The sequence below is a fragment of the Balaenoptera musculus genome, chromosome 16 (assembly GCF_009873245.2).
Source record: "Balaenoptera musculus isolate JJ_BM4_2016_0621 chromosome 16, mBalMus1.pri.v3, whole genome shotgun sequence".
Classification (NCBI taxonomy): Eukaryota; Metazoa; Chordata; class Mammalia; order Artiodactyla; family Balaenopteridae; genus Balaenoptera; species Balaenoptera musculus.
In genome coordinates, this window is record NC_045800.1 from 48,773,286 (window position 1) to 48,793,354 (window position 20,069).

The 20,069-nt window shown below is 48.2% G+C and overlaps 1 protein-coding gene across 3 annotated transcripts in view; it reads left to right on the plus strand.

The window, feature by feature from the left end:
* The window catches only part of ARHGAP22 (Rho GTPase activating protein 22), a 163,157-nt gene that overhangs the window by 104,902 nt on the left and 38,186 nt on the right, over window positions 1–20,069 (plus strand). The window contains exon 4 of one of the 3 annotated variants that reach the window (XM_036829727.1): window positions 18,235–18,411. The exons of 1 other annotated variant lie outside the window; for it this stretch is intronic. In XM_036829727.1, the coding sequence (XP_036685622.1) occupies window positions 18,235–18,411 (177 nt within the window). The remainder of the gene's footprint in view (window positions 1–18,234; window positions 18,412–20,069) is intronic. One more of the 3 variants, XM_036829729.1, reaches the window with a different exon arrangement.

The following is a 20,069-nucleotide window of genomic DNA, read 5'->3' on the forward strand; positions in this document are numbered from 1 at the left end:
CAGTGTGAGGGGAAAACATTCTCAGAAGCAACGTGAAGTAACAAAAGACAGAAGTTTCCTGTGGTTAATGACAGCTCCTGTTAGCCCACAGTGCTGCAGTCATTCATTTAACAAATGTCCACATGCCTACCTGGACAGAGTTCTCTGTTAGGTGTTAGGAGAGGTGCAGGGGTGCCTCGCAGACCTCAAGAAAGCTTGAAGGGGAGACCCAGGCGGGTGGGAACCTGGTGCTGGGAGGATACTGAGGAGAGTCTTGGATGCAAATCAAGGGTCCATCATTTACTAGATCCTAGGGCTTGGCCTCAGCTTCTCCTGCACGTAGTAGGGGTGGTAATGTGATCAGAACATTGACTTCCTAGAGTCCCTTGGAGGGGTGCCCCTCTTTACGAGTAGTAGCAGTGTGGGGATGGCGGTACTAGTAAAGCTGCAGGGGCACGTCCTTGTTACGTCTCTGCAGCTGATGTTGTTTGTGACATTGTAGAAATTAACCCCCCAACACACACTCATGGAAGAGGTTGAATCTGACTGTGTATAAGGAAGCGAGCGCTGAGCAGGTGCTTCATAAATGTTAGTTCCCTTTTCCTGCCTTAGAATATTGAGTTAAGCTAATGGTCACTAAGCATAAATCACATTTTTTTCCCCCAGCTCAAAGTGCCAGGCCCACCCCTCCTCCCCCATAACCCCCCACCCTGGAACAGTTCAGGACCTGCTCTTCATCTGACAGTTGGCATATTCCATTTTCATATGTTGCTATTTTTAGCTTATTTTTTTTTATACACAGAAGTTTATTTTTAAATGGGCGCGGGTTGGGGGATGGATTGCCCTTACAATCAGTGGTGTTTTCCAGTCCTGTTCCAGCTTCCCTGGAAGGTCCAGAGACAAGAGGGGGCCAAGTCAGGCCAGGCCCAGAGCCAGGCGAGCTGAGCTATTGGTGGCCCTGGGAGGTGGCCCTGGGGATACAGTTCTCAAAGTGCGGTCTAGCCACCCCACACCCCACCCCCGACCTCCCCTCTGGAATCCCTCCTGTGCTGAAGTTGCAGGTTTGCATTTGTGATAATGGTTGAAGCCCGTCTCCCCAACCAGTCTGGGACTCTTGGTTTTGTTACTGCTGTGTCTCTAGCACATGGCACAGTGCCTGGCACATGGTAGACCTTTAATACACATTTTGTGGAAGGGGGAATGGGATAAGGAAGACTGGGAGTGGGTGAGGGGGGAAGAGTTAGGGAAGGTGAAGAAGTGGGGTTATTTGAGCTGGGTCTTGATGAATGAGTAGGAGTTTACCGGGTGGACAAAATGAAAAGGCATCCCAAGAAATGGGAACAGCATGCGCAAAGACAGAGAGGCGTGAAGTACATGGTGTATCCCGGGAACTATAAGTAGGACGGAGTGCCTGGTGGGTCCAGTGAGGTGGGGAGTAGCTGGCTGGGCTGGAGAGGTCCCCTCAGCTGATCACGGAGGAGCCCCAGTGGGAAGCAGTGAGCGGGGACATTACCTGGAGGCAGAGGAGAGAGGCTGTGGTGTGGAATTTTTACCAGGCAAGGGAGAGACCTGCCTCGTATTTCAGAGCAGAGCCTCTGGCCAGGCCCAAGCATTCCCCAGCTGGCCCCAGCTCTTCCTTCACTTCTGCAATTGTCCCTGTGAGAAAAATCACAGCCCCAGTTTTCCCACAGGGTGCTGCCCCAGGCAAGGTCAACACAGATTCCCTAAAAACCCAAACATCCCTGGAACCACAAAAGAAGATTTCCCAGGGAGATGCCGGTTTTGAGAAATGAAACTCCTCTGTGGGGATGGGCTGGCAAAAGCAGAACTTGGAGTGCCAACCGATTGGAGGACATTTGGGACATTTTCCTAAATTAAAAGTACTCAAAGTACAGGGCAGGTCTGACTGCTCCAGGGCCAAACCAGGAGCTATCACTTCTCTTAACAATGAAAAGCAGCAGTCTTTATTCAAGAAAGTAATCTGTGCCTGTGAGAACACACAGGCAATAACAAACAGGCAAGCACTTCAGAGAGCCTATAGCGGGAGGTAAGCCTCATATTCCTGAGCCCCTTGCCTCCTCTCCTGAAGGCCCCTTGCCTGGGTCCCTGGGTCCTGCTTGTCCTTCCAGAAATGGGCCCGACCACCCGCCCCCGTGTGTCCACATCACTCTCACACAAATGGCAGCATGTGCTTCACACTGTATTTTGCTTTTTCCACATAATAATGTATCATCTCATATCACATAGTTCCACCACCTTCTTTTTTTTGGATGTACGTCGTTTATTTAACCAACACATTATTTATTTAACTTGATGGACAGTTAGGCTGTTCCCTGTTATTCTCACTGTCTCCTTATGCACATGTGCAAATTTATCTGAAGGATAAATCCCCTAGGAATGGATTGCTGAGTCATTTAAAATTTTGATAGATATGTCGTGGTCCGCGCGTGGGTTGGAAGAAGAATTTCCAGACACAAAGTATTTTAGACAAGAGTGAGTTTATTGAGAACAAGGAGCAGAGTTAGTGAGGGGCGCTGCAATTACAGCGGGCCGACTTCCTGATAGACCAGGGAGAGCTGACCCCCTTTGTGGGCTAGTAGCCAACATTTATAGCCTCAAGACAAAGAAAATTCCTGCTGGCAGGATGGCATTAGGTGATTGGTCAGGGTGCTACAAGGTTGCTACATGGTGATTATTTTGTCTACTATGGAGTCGGGGGCTGTCCCGTTTAGATTAGGAGAGCCCATGGCAGCAGTTGCTATGGGGGCTCCGTTAATTCCGGAGTTTTTGTCCTGTGTCCTTGATGTAGGGTGTCCTTGATGTGGGGCTCCACAAGATATGGTAGTGGCCCCCGATCCGTGGTTTTGCTTTCCGTGGTTTCCTTCTCTGTGGTTTTAGTTACCCGCGGTCAACTGCAGTATGAAAATACATTAAATGGAAAATTCCAGAAATAAACAATACAAAAGTTTTAGATTGCACACCGCTCTGAGCAGCAGGCTGAAATCTTGTGCCGTCCTGCTCTGTCCCACCGGGAGGTTAATCTTTTTGTCCAGGGGATCCGTATATACATATACCCAGCTACCCGTGTCTACGTATACTTAGCAACTCACTCGGTTATCAGACTGTTGAGGTATCCCATTCACGTAACTTTTGTTACAGTATATTGTTATAATTGTTCTATTTTATTATTAATTGTTGTTAATCTCTTACTGGGCCTCATTTATAAATTACGCTTTATCGCAGGTATGTATGTATAGAGAAACATTGTCCCTATAGGGTTGGGCACTGCCCGCGGTTTCAGGCATCCGCTGGGGGCTTGGCACAAATCTCTCGTGGATATGGGGGGAGGGGCGCTACTCTGTTGTCAGATTATGCAGCGCGAAGGAGTTGTGGGAAAATCTATATTACCAACGTGCTAGGGCTGTCCGCTTGCTTCATTGTCCGCCCTGGGCTGGTGCCTCCGGCTGTGAGCCCCACGCCCCTTGGTGAGCTGGTTGCCCGGCTCTGAACGACTCTCAGGTGCCAGCGTGCCCTCCACCCCCGTTTTCCACTGTGCGCAGCCTGCAACCCACCGCCCACATGTGATGTGAGGTTTCTTTCACTTGCCACTTTATATTAAATTCTATTTTCATCTAGTTTTTAAAATAGGTAACATGGTTCAAATATCTAAAGGCCAGTGCCCGTCTCCCTACACCCTTTTCCTCTAGCCATCCCCTTTCCTCCCAGAACTGCTGCTCCAATGTCTTTGTCTCCTTCCAGAGATATTTTGCACAAACAAGTATATTTCTGTTCTTCCTTCCTCCCTCCTTCCCTTCCTTTGCAAAAATGATAGCGTGTTATTCTTCCCTTTACTTTTTTCACTTAACAGTATCTAGCAGAGAACATTCTGGGTGTAAAGTGCATCCTCATTTTTTTTAATATCTGCAGATCATCACATCTGATGAATGTCTATCCCTCTCCTCTCCTTGTCATTTGTCTTTTCGCTTTTCTTTGCCGTGAAAAGTTTTTGTTTTGCATTTTATTTTATTTTTTATACAGCAGGTTCTTTTTAGTTATCTATTTTATACTTATTGGTGTATATATGTCAATTCCAATCTCCCAATTCATCCTGCCTTGAAAATATTTTTAACTTTCCTGAAGTGAAATTTTCTTTCGTGGGCTCTGGTTTGGGAGTCATATTAAAAAGGCCTTTCCCACTTTGAGATTACACAAAATTTCTCCCACAACTGATCCTGGTACTTTTGTGGTTTCATTTTTTAATCTTTAAAATCACTGATACATCATGATTTTTTATTTTGTTGTAAGATGTGCTGTAAGGATCCAACTTGATAATTTTTCTCCAGGTGGCTATCCAGTTGTCCCTATTCCATTTATTTAATAATTCATCTTGTACTCGCCCATTTGAAATAACTCCTTAATTCTGTTCCAGACTCTCAAATGTGTTTTGAGTCTTATCTGTTCACGTTATGCAGTACCATGCTGTTTTAATTATTATAGCTGTATAATTTACTCTGTTTTAATAATTAGTAGGGCTAGTCTGACTTCCTTATTTTTTTTTTACAAAAATGCATTTGCTATTTTTGCTTATGACTTTTGAATCAACTTGTCTAATTTAAAAAGAAATGCTATTCATACTTTATTGTGTTAAATTTATGGACTAAATTAGGGGGAATTTGCATCTCTGAGTTTTCCTACTTCTATGGATGGTACGCATTTCTATTACTTCTAATTTATAAATAGATTGTGATTTCTGTATATTAATTTTGCGTCTGGTACCTTACTGAATTGTCTTATTGCTTGTAATGGTTTTTCAGTTGGTCGACTTAGGTTTTCCACACATATAAATAATAACAGCGATAATAATACCACCACACCCTCCCCTCCCACTTTTATAGTTTTATGTTCTCTCTCTAATCTAATCGCACTGGCAGATACTTCCAGGAAAATGTTAAATAACACTGGTGATGGTGGACATGCTTGTTTTGTCATTGGTTTTGATGAGAATGCCGCTAGCATCTCTCCACTAAACAGTGTTGGGACTTCCCTGGTGGCACAGTGGTTGGGAATCCGCCTGCCAATGCAGGGGACATGGGTTCGAGCCCTGGTCTGGGAAGATCCCACGTGCCACGGAGCAACTAAGCCTGTGCGCCACAACTACTCATCCTGCGCTCCAGAGCCCGTGAGCCACAACTGCTGAGCCCGCATGCTGCAGCTACTGAGGCCCGCACACCTAGAGCCTGTGCTCCGCAACAAGAGAAGCCACCTCAATGAGAAGCCCACACACCACAGCGAAGAGTGGCCCCCACTCGCCGTAGTTAGAGAAAGCCTGCGTGCCGCAACCAAGACCGAATGCAGCCCCCAAAATAATAATAATAAAAAATAAATTTTAAAAAAATTAAAAAAAAATTTAAACACAATGTTGGCTTCGGCTACATCCGTGTTGAGGAAGGATCCATCTATCCCTACTTAACGTAGAATTTCAAAATGGATGTTGAATGTTGTCACACGCCTTCCAAGGTTTCTCTTGGACCCGGGCTGCAGGTCCACCAGTGTACCTCAGCTAGCCCCAGACCTGCCCCTCCCTGGCAGCTCCTGGGGGAGCCGGTGCAGCTCTCAGCTGCCTGGGGGCTCTCATCTCTGGACTGGGATGCTTTCCGCAGCAGGAAGCAGAAAAGCCCACCTAACAGGCTTAAATCAAAGGAGACGTGTTATTCTCACAGACCGAGAAGCCCTGAGGTAGGCACCTCCTGGGTCAGCGATTCAGGGTCTCAGTCAAGTTAGCAAGGGCGTGGGCCCCCCTCCTCCCCTGCCCTCCTTGGCCTGTTAGCTTTGCTGGCTGGTCAGCATGGTCACAGGATGACGACCAAACATCCCAGAGACGGGCACGATATGCCGCCGTGATGAAGCGGGGTCTGTTTGTGGGGTCCTTCTTAGAAGTCATGAAGCCTTTCTCAGAAGACCCTCCAGGGACCTCGCCTGTGTCTCAGAGGCTGCATCTTCCGGTCTTAGCCTGTAAAGTATAACTGTTTTTCATTTCTTTAAAAATCTCCTTAACGTCTCATAAGTGCTCATTTCCTAGTGGCTACATATGATTCCATCTGGTTTATGTGCGCACTCTCCTAAGCCATTCCCCTGTTTTGGCCATTACGTGGCTTCTGACGTTGTACTGGGTTCAGCTGTTGCCTGCCCATTGGGGCGTTTTGAGCTCCCAAACACTCCGGGTGCAGCTGTGGCCAGTGCCTTTCTCTGCCCAATTAGAATTTCACTTCTGGTTCCAGCTCATCAAGAGGTGTGGTTGAAAGCTCAGAGTCGGTTCCCAGAACCCTGCAAATGAGAGGGCGGGGGCCATGGGGAGACTACAGAGAGTCCACTGCGTGCTGACTGCTTGGGGGTGAGGGCTCTAACTCTCTGTCCGAGACTGGGGGAGTTGGGTGTACTTTTTCAAGGTGTCAGCAATTTCCTTGATGGCTCTGGCCCTGGGGGAGGGGGCCAGTGAGACTCTTAATGTGGAATATCTAGGGGCCCTGCAGACAGCCGGGCACCCAGGACACTGTTCAGGAGTTTCACTATTTGAGACAAAAGAAGTCTTTTCAGCCAGCTCAGCCCCAGGGAGAGAGAGGCCAACATAAGGTTTTCACGTGCCCCAGTGTAGTGACGTGGGGTGCAGTCTGTGCTGGGACAGGGGTCTCTGCTTGTCCGGTCCTGCTTGAGTGAGCTTTCTCCCTTCTTCACCAGATCCTGTCTTCCTTCTCAGAAAACAGAGCCCCGGGGGCCCAGGTAGATATTATGTGCATGAAGCTTTGCGCGGGTTGAGGACCTGCCCTGGGGTTTACATCCTTTTTCCTCCAGGCACAGTACAGCACCCTAAGGGACAGACTCCAGAGAGCCCTAAAGGAACCATAGGGACCTTAAGTCTCTGTTTCTCTCAGCCCGTCGCTTCCCCTCCTGACATTCTGCCCTCCAGGTCTCCCAGCTCCCGGGCCATCTCTCCTCCCCAGTGACAGACAGTGACAGAGCTGGGGCACCCACTGCAGTGCTGTGCTGGGGATGGAGCAGGGTGGGGAGGGTGAGCATTTATGAGACTCTGGACCCTGCAGTTGCCATGACAACAGAAATGCACCGTGATTTAGTTCCCTTGGCAGGAGCATCTGACAGACAGGGCAGGTGGACTGCAGATGCCGGACGACCTGGGCTTCGTGCCTGTGTTTCCAGCAGTCCTCTTCCATATCCATTTTTCCCTGGGGTGCCTTCTTTCCCTACGTGCTCAGAGGTATTTTGTGGCAGACATTTAGGCCACAAGACAAGCCTTCCCATATAGAGTCCCCGTGTCAGGTGACTGCCCAGCGCCCTCTTTACTCTCTCCCCTCCGCCTTCCCTTCTCTCCTTTTTCTCTCTGCATTTATGACAATAAAAAAAGCCACCCAGAAATGCAGACGTGTGTTGTCAGCCTCCTCACATCCCCGGCTGAGGGCTGTGGCAGTGGAGGGCACACAGATGACATCCTGTCCCTTTTTGCCTTGTTCTATTCTAATAAGATACTAGGTCCAGACCATGTGCAAGGGGGTGATTGTCCAAGAGTGTGAATACAGTACCAGGAAGCAGGGTTCACTGGGGGCCACCTTGGAGGCTGCCCAGCAGAGGGATGGAGCCAGGAGGACAGACTACAGCCAGACTGCCTGGGTTCAGATCCAAGACAGGTTGTGAGTGGCCAGCACTTTTGGAGACCAGTTGGCAAGTAATTTCCCCTTGCTGACCAGTTGGGAAGCGCCACTCTAATTAGTCGTGTGACTTCAGCCAAATTACTCAGCCTCCCCCAGCCTGTTTTCGCATCTGTAAAATGGGTGTCGTAATCGTATCAACTTATAGGGTTGTCCTGAGGATATGGAGCTGAGATATGCAAAGCTCTTAAAACGGTACCAAGCATGTGGTAAACACCCAATAAAACTTGAGTGTTTTATTAAGAGAGATTGCCTGTCACTTGCACAGAGCCCTCCATGTGTCCCCACAGTGACCACTGCCAATCACTGAACTCCTGTCCCTCTCCAGGCACTGGACTAGTCCCTGGGGATTCCACGAGGCCAAGGGAGGCAAGGTCTGCTTTCATGAAACTTACATGCCTTTAGCAGAGACACAATAAACAAATATACAAATAAATAAGCTAATTTTCCTCTGTGCTATATTCTATAGAGAACAGAGTGGGAGAGTCATTGGGCAGGAGGGGCAGTTACTTGACAAATGTTCTCACCCGGGGAAGTTTTCTCTAAGTGATATTTGAGGTAAGGTCTGAAGGTGAGAGGGGGCCAACTCTGCAAGGAGCTGAAGGAACAACATTCCAAGAACCTGAAAGTGCAGAGATTCTAGTTGGAAGAGGGTGAGCTTGAGGAAGAGAAAGGGACCCAGGATGGCTGATGGCATTAAGGGTGGGTAAGTAGGAGGAGATGTGATCAGGGGACCTGGACGCCCAGGGTCACATCAGAGTTGGATTTTTATTCCAGGAACATTAGGCCCTCCAAGGAGTTTTAAGCAGATATGCTTTGCTCTGAGTTGACTGCTTTTCTTTGTTGAAGGGATGGGTGGACCGATGGACCGATGGATAGATGTATGGGAGGGATGGGCAGATATACAGGTGGCATCAACACAAGCGCAGCCTCCCTCCCTGTGCTCTCTCACCAGAGTTTGGTGCCTGCTGCCTGCCCCAGCCCTTTAGGATGGTATCTTCAGGGCTGCCTGTGGTCCAGGCTCCTGACACTGTGCCCTGGGAGGACTGAGTGATGGAGGAGAAGCAACCAGGCTGGGCAAGGGGGCTGTCTCAGGCTCTTTGTCTCTGGGATCAGGGATACACCGTAAGGGTGGAGCTGATTTAATGAAAAGAATCCCAAACTGCTAAATCCAAACCCTGCTGTGCCATTTCCCGGCCGGGTGGCCCTGGGCCACTGGGAGCTCCAGCTGCCCTGTCGTAACACAGGCATGGTGATGGTTACAGAGGGTATGACAGCACTTAGGAAGCATGTGCAGGCGTCGTGCCCAGCTCCTGGCTTCCTTGTCTCATTCAGTCCTCACCAGAATCTCACAAGTTAGGTCCAGTTATTTTGCTGATGAAGAAATGGAAATGTAGAAACATTATGTGGCCAGTAAGCCCTTACATTTTATCAACCTTCTCCCATGTATTCATTTAATCTCCACCAACCAGGTGAGGTAGGCTCCACTTGGAGAGGAGGACCCAGAGGCACAAAGCTGGTGGCGCTGGGAGTCCAGCCCCGTGCTCTCAGTCCTAGAATATAGGGGAGGGAGTGTGCAAGGTGGCAGGCGCTTGGGACCTGCCTTGGGATTTCCACTGTAGGAAACCCAGGCAGGCCATGCACCAGCCCCGGCACCAGCTGGAGGGCCCCGCAGGAACCTGCTGTTCCTCCTCGCCTCGCCCCGCCCCGCCCGGGTCAGTCCTGGCTTTGGGGCACTGAGAAGTACAGAAGTTCCCCCGGAGAGACAAAGTTCCCCCAGAGAGACAAAAAGTGTCTGGTCCCCAGCCCACGGGCAGAGCGCACAGGCAGCCAGGAGGCGGCTGCAACCTGGAGCTGCCAGCACCTCGTTTGCCTGGCATCTGTCCCTGGCCTGGGTGAGCTTGGCTGCCGCTGCTGCCACCACAGCCCCGCCAGTTCTTGCACCATGCCTTTCTGCCCTGCCAGGCATCTGAAGAGGAGCAGGCAGCTGCCCAGGGGTAAGTGAACAGCCAGGGTCAAGAGCAGGCTGTAGGGACACCAGACTGGGGGATGATTAACCCTCAAAGGGCAAGTGGCATTTGGTGGCTCCAAGCAAAAGAAGTTGAGTGAAGATGAGTCAACAGGGATACGTGGGAAGCTTGGACCTCTGCTCAGGTTCAGCCCGGTGCAGCCTGGCAGGCATGGGTGGGGAAGGCCAACCTTGGAGACACTGCAGAAAAGCCCAGCCGGCAACTAGGCATTGCCCAGAGCTGGCCACACACACACACACACACACACACAGAGTCTCAGGAAGTCTAGGGATAGTGGGCTCTCCCCTTCCCCTCCAGCCCTAGTCTAGGCTGTCTGAAAGCTGTCCAGTCCTGCAGCCACCAGCTACATATGGCAACTGAGTGCTTGAAATGTGGCTAGTCCAGACATATTCTTAGTACAAACTACGCCTTAGATTTTGAAGACTTAGTACAAAAGGTATATAAATATAATATCTCAATAGTTTCTGACTATGTGTTGAAATGAATGATACTGTTTTGGATGTACTGTGATAAACAAAATATATCATTTAAAATAAGTTCACCTGCTTCTTTTTACTTTTTTAATGTAGCTACTAAAACATTTGAAATTATCCATGTGGCTTGCATTATATTTTCTTTGGATTACGCTGCTCTGGACAGCTGCATCCCCATGCTTGGCCTTCACCCCTGGAAATCCAGGTGTTGGAGGCCTCCCTGGAGCTCCCTGCTCCCCTGGGCAGCCTGTAGAATGATGGTGGGCCCTGTGACACATCATACATTGCAGCTGCTGTCACCTTTAAATAGTGATTTCTTTTGATTTTTAAACATTTTCCATAAATCCTGGGCTTATTAGGTATCATTTGATTAATTACATCAGAATGACAACTTTTTGACCTGAATGTCATAGAAGAAGTTCCATGGGCTATAGTGGTTTACAAAATGGTTTCACAGATATCATTTATTCTTTTTTCTTTTTATTATGAAAATTCTTATACAGAAAAATTGAAAGATAGGAGTTTTTGTCCTGGAACCCCTGCCAGGATCTGTTGCATTTTGGAGTCACCTCCTCTCCCCCAAATCCCTTGTGTTGGTGGAAAGAGAAGCTCAAAAGAAAGTTCTTAAATCCAGGAGCCCAGAGGGGAATAAAGCCCAGCTGGGGACAAGAAAAGCTGGGCTGGGTCCTGGCTGGGTCATGTAGGGGCTGGTCCCCTTAAACAAGCCACAGGCTGAAGTAGTGAGCACAGAGTGGGGTCAAGGTTAGGAATCAGGCTGCCTGGAGTCCTAGTTCACTGCTTTTACTGCTTGGACATGTTTCTAAACATCTCTGGACTTCAGTTTCCTTTCCTTTAAATGGGAATAATGACAGCACTTCCCATCAGCTTGTTAACATCATGACTGCCTCAGAGTGGGTGCTCTGTGTGTGCCAATCACCTTGGTTCTGCTATTGCTATTCTTCCATTCATCACAGATTCCGTACACACCCTCCCCATGCCAGGCACTGCTCAGTGTGCTGGAGTTGCTTATAAAACAGACAGAATGGCGGCAGGCTGAAAATAAACAGTGTAAATAATCATGTCATATAAACACATAAAATATGTGTACTGGATTGTGTGATAAGTGCTATGGAAAGATTAAGGCCGGGAAGGGGCCCAGGTTGCAGTGGGTGATGTGGATTGAGGTTTCAATAAGGGTGGTCAGGAAGGATTCCCCAAGAAGGTGACACTTGAGGGAAGACCTGAAGGAGGTGAGGGAGCAAGTCATGGCAGTGTCTGGAAGAATGGCTTTCCAAGCAAGAACAAGGGCAAAGGGAAAGCAAGTGCAAAGACCCTGGGGCAGAGGCGTGCCCAGCTGTCTGCGGAATGACAAAGAGCAAGGCAGAGAGCAACAGTGAGGCTAGAGGAGTAGCCGGCAAGAGGTCAAGAGGCCTGGAAGATCACCGCACGGACTTTGCTGAGAGGGGGGCCGCTGTGGGATTTTGAGCAGAGGTACGTGAGCTAGTTTGGGGCTTAACTGGGTCACTGTGCTGCCATATTGAGAACAGGCAGCCAGGGGCAAGGTAGGGAGCCTAGGGACCATGCCAATAAGCCAGAGGAGAAATGAAGGTGGCTCGGACCAGGTGGGCCAGTGGAACATGGTCAGATTTTGAATATGTTTTGAAGGAAGAGCCAGTAGAATTTGCTGCTAGGAATGGATATGAGACAGAGTGGAGCTGAGGATGTGTCTGGTTTCCACTTGAGTAACTAGAAGGTGGAGTTGCCCTCACTCGAGAAGGGAAGGGGTGGCAGATCTGGAGATGGATTTTGTAGTTGGTACGTGGGAGATGGCTGGAGACATCTCAGTGGAGCTGTTGGGTGAGGGCACAGAGGCGTCTGGAGGGCAGGGAGCAGCGAACCTGGAAGTCAGCTGCACAGGGACGGCAGTTAAAGCTCTCAGACTGGATGAGCTCACCAGGGCACAGTATGGGTCAGTATGGGGACAAGGGGAGGGAAAAGGCCTAGTGACTCCCAACTTTCTGCTTTGGGCACCTGGTTGCCCAGCACTAAGATAGGAGCACAAGAGGAAGCTGGTGTGATGGGTGAGGTAGTGATGATTTGCAGACAAGCCATGTTGTGCCTGTGGGATGTCCCACACCGGTAGAATCATAAAGTCATTTGGACTCATAGGAAGTATAGATCTCATTGCTCTTTATCAGTGCTTCTCAACTGGGGGCAGCTTTGCCCCCCAAGGAACATTTGGCAACATGTGGAGACATTTTTGATTGTCAAACCTGGGAGGGAGGGAGAGGCTGCTACCGGCATCCAGTGGGTAGAGGCCAGGGATGCCGCTAAACACCCTGCTATGCACGAGTCAGCTGCTGCCGCCCTCGTGTAGAATTATCTGGCCCCAAATGTCATTAGTGCTGAGGTGGAGAAACTCTGCTCCACACTGGATTTAATTGAGTGTGATAATAAATGTGAACATTTAGAGAGTGCTTGTTAGTTGCCAGGTGCTAAGCTAAGGGAATAGCTCATTTCATTCTCCCAAAAAGGTAGGCACCCCCATTTTCTTCACCTTACAGGTGTGTGCCTGACATTTGGGGGAAGTTAAGTCCCTGCGCCCCACCTGGTGGATCTGAGCATTCACCCAGGTCTGGCTCTCAGCACTGTTCAGGAGGGCCTCAAACAAAGGGGTATATGGCAGGATAGGTAGAAATGCAAGAAAAGGGAAAAACCAGAAACAGTATCAAGAGACCCTCATCCTTCATGATGCATTTCTTCCTGAAATGTTTGCTGTTAGAATTTTTTTTTCCTTAACTAAAGCTAATACTAATCTTTCCTAAGTAACAGAGGACAAGGTTAGCGTACACAATTGAATGCTATAGAAAATCCCAATGTTGGCTTTGATGACCTATTTATTTTATCTTCCTTGCATTCCCCTCCACTAACATAGAGGAGGTTTTCTATTGCAAAAAGAACGAGTTTATAGTTGAAAAAACCTGGGTTTAAATCCTGGCCCCTCCATTTGTTTGTTTGTGAGCTAAATGTTTAACTTCTCTGAGCCTCAGTTTCTTCATCTGTAAAATGGAGTCAGTAGCACTCCTTCCCACAGTGTTTATGAGGATTAAATGTGACTGTGCGTGTTAACTGTCTTGCACAGTGGTTTACATATAGTGGGCCCTTAGAAGTGGTTGCAGGACTTTCACTTCTGGATAAGATCGGTGGACCGATTTACTATCCCACCTAAAACAACCCCCCCAAAAAAGGACAAATAATATGAAACAATGTTTTTCAAGGTACTAGACATTAGGCAGTGACGGACTGCGACACCCGCCCCCCCCACCCCCCCCAGCAAGAGATGGGAAACGAACGAGGCAAGCCCTACACGTGCCCTAGCTTACTGGCTTGAGAAAGTTTTCAGGCTGTGATGTAGGAAGGGGAAACCCAGGTGGAGCCCAGTGGACTCCACGAGTTAAAGAGACAGCTGGGGAGACCAAAGCATTTCGAGTTTTCAGGATAGAATACCAAGGAGGAAAGTGCTGCTCAAAGAGAAAACCCCCTTGGGAGCTCATCACCACACGCACGTGAGGACATTACCTGAGGCTGAGGAAAGAACCACTGGAAAGGGTTAGAGGCAACACTGACCACTCTGACAAAGGGCAGGAAATAGTGCCTATTTCCATTGGACTCCTGGGGCATTGCATAGCATACACAGAAGGGTTTTCTCTCAGCAGTGAGGAGTTATTAGCTCGATACTGAGAACTCTGGACCCACCAAATAAATCTTAGAAACAAAATCTGTAAGAACAAGTAGACAGGAAGTCAGTAAGAATATGGAAAATTAAAAAAAAAAAACTGTCAACAACTAGACCTAATTTATAGAACACTCCACCCAACCACAGCAGAGTAATTTTTCTCAGTGCAAACAGAATGCTTAGCAAGATAGACCGTATTCTAATCCCAAAACAAGTCTTAATAAATTTAAAAGGATTCAAATCATACAACATATCTTCTCTGAAAACAATGGAATTAAATTAGAAATCAATAATAGAAAGATTTCTGGAAAATCCCCCAAACTTGGAAATAACACATTTCTAAATAACCCATAGGTCAAAGAAGAAATCCAAAGGGTAAGACATTTTGAGCTGAATAAAAACGAAAAAACAATATACAAATGTTGTACATGCCTCTAAAGCAGTACGTAGGGGGGAAACTATAGCACTAAACACTGTAGGAAACTAGAAAAATAAGACCAAATTAAACTCAGAGTAAACAGATGAAGAGAAATAATAAAGATCAGAGTGTAAATTAATGAGATACAAGTTGGCAAACTACAACCTGTGGGCTGGCTCGCTCTGTTTGTAAACAAATTTTTGCACAGACACAGCCCTGCTCTTTCACTTACGTAGTATCTATGGCTGCTTTGTAGCTGCAACAGCAGAGTAGGTAGTTTTGGCAGAGACCATATGGCCCGAAAACCTAACATATTTACTATCTAGCCCTTTAAAAGTTTGCTAATCAGAAAAACAAAGAAAAAGACATAAAGTAAGTAAAACAAAAAGCTCTTTTTTGAGATTAATAAAATCAGTAAGCCTCTAGCAGGACTGATCAGGGGAAAAAAGAAAAGACACAAATCGCCAATAATATAAATGAGAGAGGTGACATCACTACCAAATACTAAAAGGTATTAATAAGGGAAATATTATGAACAACTTTATGTCAATAGATACAACAACTTAGATGAAACAGACAAATTCCTTGCAAGACACAAACTACAAAGCTCACTCAAGAAGAAATAGGTGTATATGTTATAGAAATTTAATTTATTAAAAAACCATCCCACAAGGAAAAGTGCAGGTCTAGGTGGCTTCATTGGTGAATTCTATCAAATATTTTTTTTTAAAAAAAGTAACTCTACACAAACTCTTCCAAAAATATTGAAAAAGAGGGAATACTTACTTACCAGCTTATTCTGTGAGGCCAGCATTACCCTGATACCAAAATCAGACAAAGACATAAGAAAAGAAAATGGCATACCAATATCCTTCATGAATATAGATGAAAAATTCTAAACAAAATTTTAGTAAATTGAACCCAACAATAATAAAAAGGACAATACATCATGACCAATTGGAATTTCAGGAATGAAAAGCTAGTTTAACATTTGAAAATCTGTCAGTGTAATTCATCATAATAGCAAACTAAAAAAAAAAAAATGTGATCTTTCAATAGATACAGAAAAAAGCATTTGACAAAACCCCAATATCCATTTCTGATTAAAAAAAAAAACTCTCAGCAAACTGGAAATAGAAGAGAACTTCCTCAACCTGAGAAAGGACATCAACAAAAAACCTACAATAGATATACTTAATGGTGAAAAGTTGAATGCTTTTGCTATAAGATCAAGAACAAGATAAGGATGTCCCCTCTCACCACTTCTATTCAACATCGTATTTGAGGCTCTAGTCGCGCGATTTGACAAGAATCAGAAATAAAAGGCACCCAGATTGGAAAGGAAGAAGTAAAACTGTCTTTATTCGCAGATAGCACGATCACCTGTGTAGGTGCGCTGGCAAGTCAGTGGGGAAAGGATCGTCTGTTCAACAAATGGTGCTGGAACAACTGGACGTCCATGTATAAAAGGATGAACTCCAGTCCATACCTTGCACCATATACAAAAACTAACTCGTAGACCTAAATGTAAACCCTAAAACCATGAAACTTCTAGAAGAAAATCTAGGAGAAAACTTATGACCTGGGTTAAGCAAAGATTGTTTAGATACAAAACCAGAAAACATTGATAAGTTGAGCTTCATCCAAATTAAAAACTTCTGCTCTTGGAAACACACTGTTCACAGAATGAAAAGAAAAGACACAGACTGGGAGAGATATTTGCACAGCATATATCTGATAAAGAACTTGTATCCAGAAGATGTAAAGAACTCTCAAAACTCAATAATGAAAAATGAGCAACCTCTTTTAAAAATGGACAAAAGATTTCAACAGATATTTCACCAAAGAAGGCACATGGATGGCAATTAAATACATAAAAAGCTGCGCAACATCATTAGTCATTTGGAAAATGCAAATTCAAACACAGGGCTCTACCCCTACACACCCATTAGAATGGCTAAAAGTAAAGAGACCGGCCACACCAAGCGTTGGTGAGGAGCTGGAAGAACTGGAGCCCTCATACACTCTGCTGGTGGCAACGTTAAGTGGTGCAGTCACTTTGGAGAACAGTTTGTGGCAGTTTCTTAAAAAGTTAAATATACATATATACAAATATACATAAATAAACATACATACCTGAAAAGTACTTGAAAAGCTAAACACACACAGGCTTAGAGTAGGACCCTGGGCGGGGGCACAGCTGGACATGAGAGCATCTGTGAACCTCTGGGCAAGGTGGATCTGGGTTTTGTAAATGAAGCTTATATGACGTGGGTGGCCCTCTTTAGGAAAAAGAATTGAAAAAAATGAGAAATTCCAGTTAGATACAAACCTGAGTATTCATTTAGGACAAACAAGTAACCACAACAAATTCTTAGAGCCATCCATCTCCAGGTCCCTTTCTTCTGAGTCATCTGGAGATGTTTTTCCAGAAAAGCATACATGGAAAAGCTTCCTGGCAACACCTGGCTTCCCTTCCCCACGTGGAACACTCGGCCACCCCAGCCCTCATAGTCCACGTTGAGTGGGACCCTAAAGATGCAGAGCCGCTGTCCCCTTCTCAGTGGCGGTGCCCTTGCCCCGTGAATGGCCACGCAGCTGCCCCAGCTGTGGGTACAATCTTTGTTTTCCATCAGCCTGCACTGCTGTCTCTTGGGCTTCAGGCTCTGCTGTCTCAAGCTCCCTTCCTCTCCACCTCTCCACCGCTGCAGCGCTGCTGCCCAGTTGCTGCCTGGGCCCAAAGGAGCCGGGCTAGTGTGTGTATATTGCGGGGCTCAGAAGGCATCCTAGGGCCCTGGCGCACCACTCTCCTGAGCTTTGGGCCCCGTGGGCCCCTCCAGCCTGCTTTCCCACCACCCAGCTTCCAGGCCTCACTTGTGGCACTCCCCCAGCAAGGATGCATCTCATCCCGTGCTCCAGCCCTCAGAGCCATCCCCTTGGTTTCCCCAGTCCTCAGCGGCCTTGCTGTGACCACTGTCAGCCTGACCCCAGCAGGTCGCCTCGTTCATGGGGAATGGTGGGAGCAGGGGGGGTTCCCAGTCCCAGCCCAGAGCTGGGGACCTTGAATCCCTGGCTCTGCCACGTATTAGCTCTGTGAATTCAGACAAGTTCCTTAGTCACTCTGTGCTTCAGTTTCCTTGTCTGTCAAATGCAGATAGTAATAGTACCTTGCTCAGAGGCATTGTGAAGATGAAAGAATCCTAGGAGGGCAGGTGAGTCTGTCAGCTTTGTTAACTAGAAGAATCAGGCACCGCTCTAGTTCACTGGAAGGCAGGTACCAAGCGCTCAGTAAGCACTTAACTCCTGTCTGGTCTCTGTCACTGGGCTGCGGGCCCCAGCAAGGATCAGCCTGGGTCTCAGTTCTCCTAACTGTCATCCCACCCCCTTGGGAACACGGATCTCTGCGACTCACCCAACCAGCAGATAAGCCCCGTTACCTTATAGTGACGTAAATGACGTATAGCGCATAGTGACATTCAGCTGTGCATTTAAGATGTGTGAAGTTGATTTAAATAAAATACGTAGCGAAGCTCCTCTGGCATCCGAACTTCTCTGAGCTGGTGTCAAATCTGCATGCTTTTTCCTACTAGTACCCCAGGATGATTTTACTGCTGTGGAGAAAAACAAAGAAGACTAAGGGAGAAAAAGAAACCCAAGAGGGCCCCAAAGCCAGATGTGGGATGTGGGATGTGGGAAGGGGATGGCCTGCCAATATAGAACCAAAAAGCACAGCTGTTGCCGAGTGGTTTTTGGAGAGACGACCTTCTCACACCCCAGGGAATGAAAGCCAGCTGTGGTCGGGACTGGAGAGAGCCCTGTCGGGGAGGCAGCCCGTGTCCACTGGGGTCCCTGCAGTAAGCCTGTTCTCCCTGTCTTGCAGGTGGTGCCGGGGAGCGGGAGAAGGTGCCGGCCAACCCCGAGGCGCTCCTGCTCATGGCCAGCTCCCAGCGGGACATGGAGGACTGGGTGCAGGCCATCCGCCGGGTCATCTGGGCCCCGTTTGGCGGAGGTACGGCCCGTAGCGCGCATGCTCACCCTCTAGAACCCTTGCCTCCAGGTAATCACGCCCCTCCGCCCTGCTCTGAGCCTGCAAGATCCCTCTCACTCAGGTCGTGCTGGCTGAGTCCCACGCTTCGCACTGCAGACAGGCAGGGTCGTCCTCTTCTGCTGCTGGCCCTCAGGGGTCACCCCTTGGTGGACTAAGCAGGTCCTTGCAGGGGAGATTTGGGCCACTTTTCAAAAACATGCCCTCCGCCGACTGGATAGTCCTGTGGCTTGTGTGTACTTGCCTCCCTGTGTCCAGATCCCTGCTGAATGCTGGGTGTGTATGGGGTGGTCTACACTTAGGCCAGAAGTGGACACTCAGGGTCATATTGGATGGCGAGGTACCGTGTCCTTCCCTCTGTTGCGGCTTGTGGCCCCTGCATGACCCGCAAACCTGCTCTCTGTCCCTGACCTGAAAACAAAGGTTGCCATTTACTCACCTGCTCCTTTATTCTACACTTTTACTGGGTGCCTAAAATGTATGGAGTGGTATTCCAGGTGCTAAGAATTCAGTGGGAAACCAAATAGAGGATGCTTCTGCCCTACCCTCCCCCTCCATTGTCCTGGGGGAGACAAACGATAGGCAAGTGAAGGTGACTCGTGATGTCTAGTAGGGGGAAACGCAGGGAGCAAAGTAGAGCCAAGTGGAGGATGGAGGGGGCACTGTGTCAGGTGTTGTTCATGAAGCCAACTTAATGAAGTCACCAGGAGATCCAGGGGATGCGGGGGAAGAGCATGCAGGCAGAGGGACCAGCGAGCGCAAACGCCCTGGGTTGGGAAAGGGCCATGGAAACACGAGGACCTTCCGGAAGGCCAGAGGGTCTGCGGGAGTGAGGACAGGAGGATGGAGGACCTGAGGCCTTGGGGACATAGTGGGGCTTCCAGATCTTGTTCTAAATTGATGGGGCACCAGGGAGGGCTCTGAGCAGGAGACAGATACAACTTGATTTATATTTATAAGAAGAGTCATCTGGCTGCCGTGTGAGGGGTGGGTCATAGAGACAAGAGCGGCCAAAGCAGGCTGGGACAGTTGTTGGACCCGGGTGCGGGGCCTGGGCGCGTGTGGGAGTGGAGGAGACCGTGGAGAGCGGTCAGCTGAGACGTGTTCTGAAGGTGGGGCTGCAGGGTTTGCTGATGGTCTGGACACGGGGCACAGGAGAAAGGAACGCCGCCGCCCAGCTGTGCAGGTGCTGTCTCTGTAGGTCGGTGTCTCTGCGCAGTCATCATGAAAAGGGCTTTTAGAAAGGATCACCATGTCAGCTGGGCTGGGGCCAGCAACCCACAGCTAAGTGTGGAGACAGGGGCCTTTGGGCCAGCTGTGTTCTGACCACATGAACCATGGACATCCTCTCTCTCCATGTTTCACAGCGTTTGATTGATGCATCATCCAGGCAGGGGCAGAAGCTCACCTTTGGGGGCTTCCTAAATGGCTCCACACTGTTAGCCATGGCCTCCCTGCCCCCTGGTGATCACGGCACCTTTGACCCACAGCCCCAATTTAATGGCCTGGGAAAACCCAAGCCCACCCAGGAACTTCTGCAGCCTCCACGGGCTTCCTTTGGTGCAAGGTGGTTGAAAGTGACCCAATGGCACAGAATAGAGCCCAGACGCCCATGCCTCTGGACTTGGATTTATGACAGGTAGCACCCCTGAGCACCAGGGAAAGGAGAA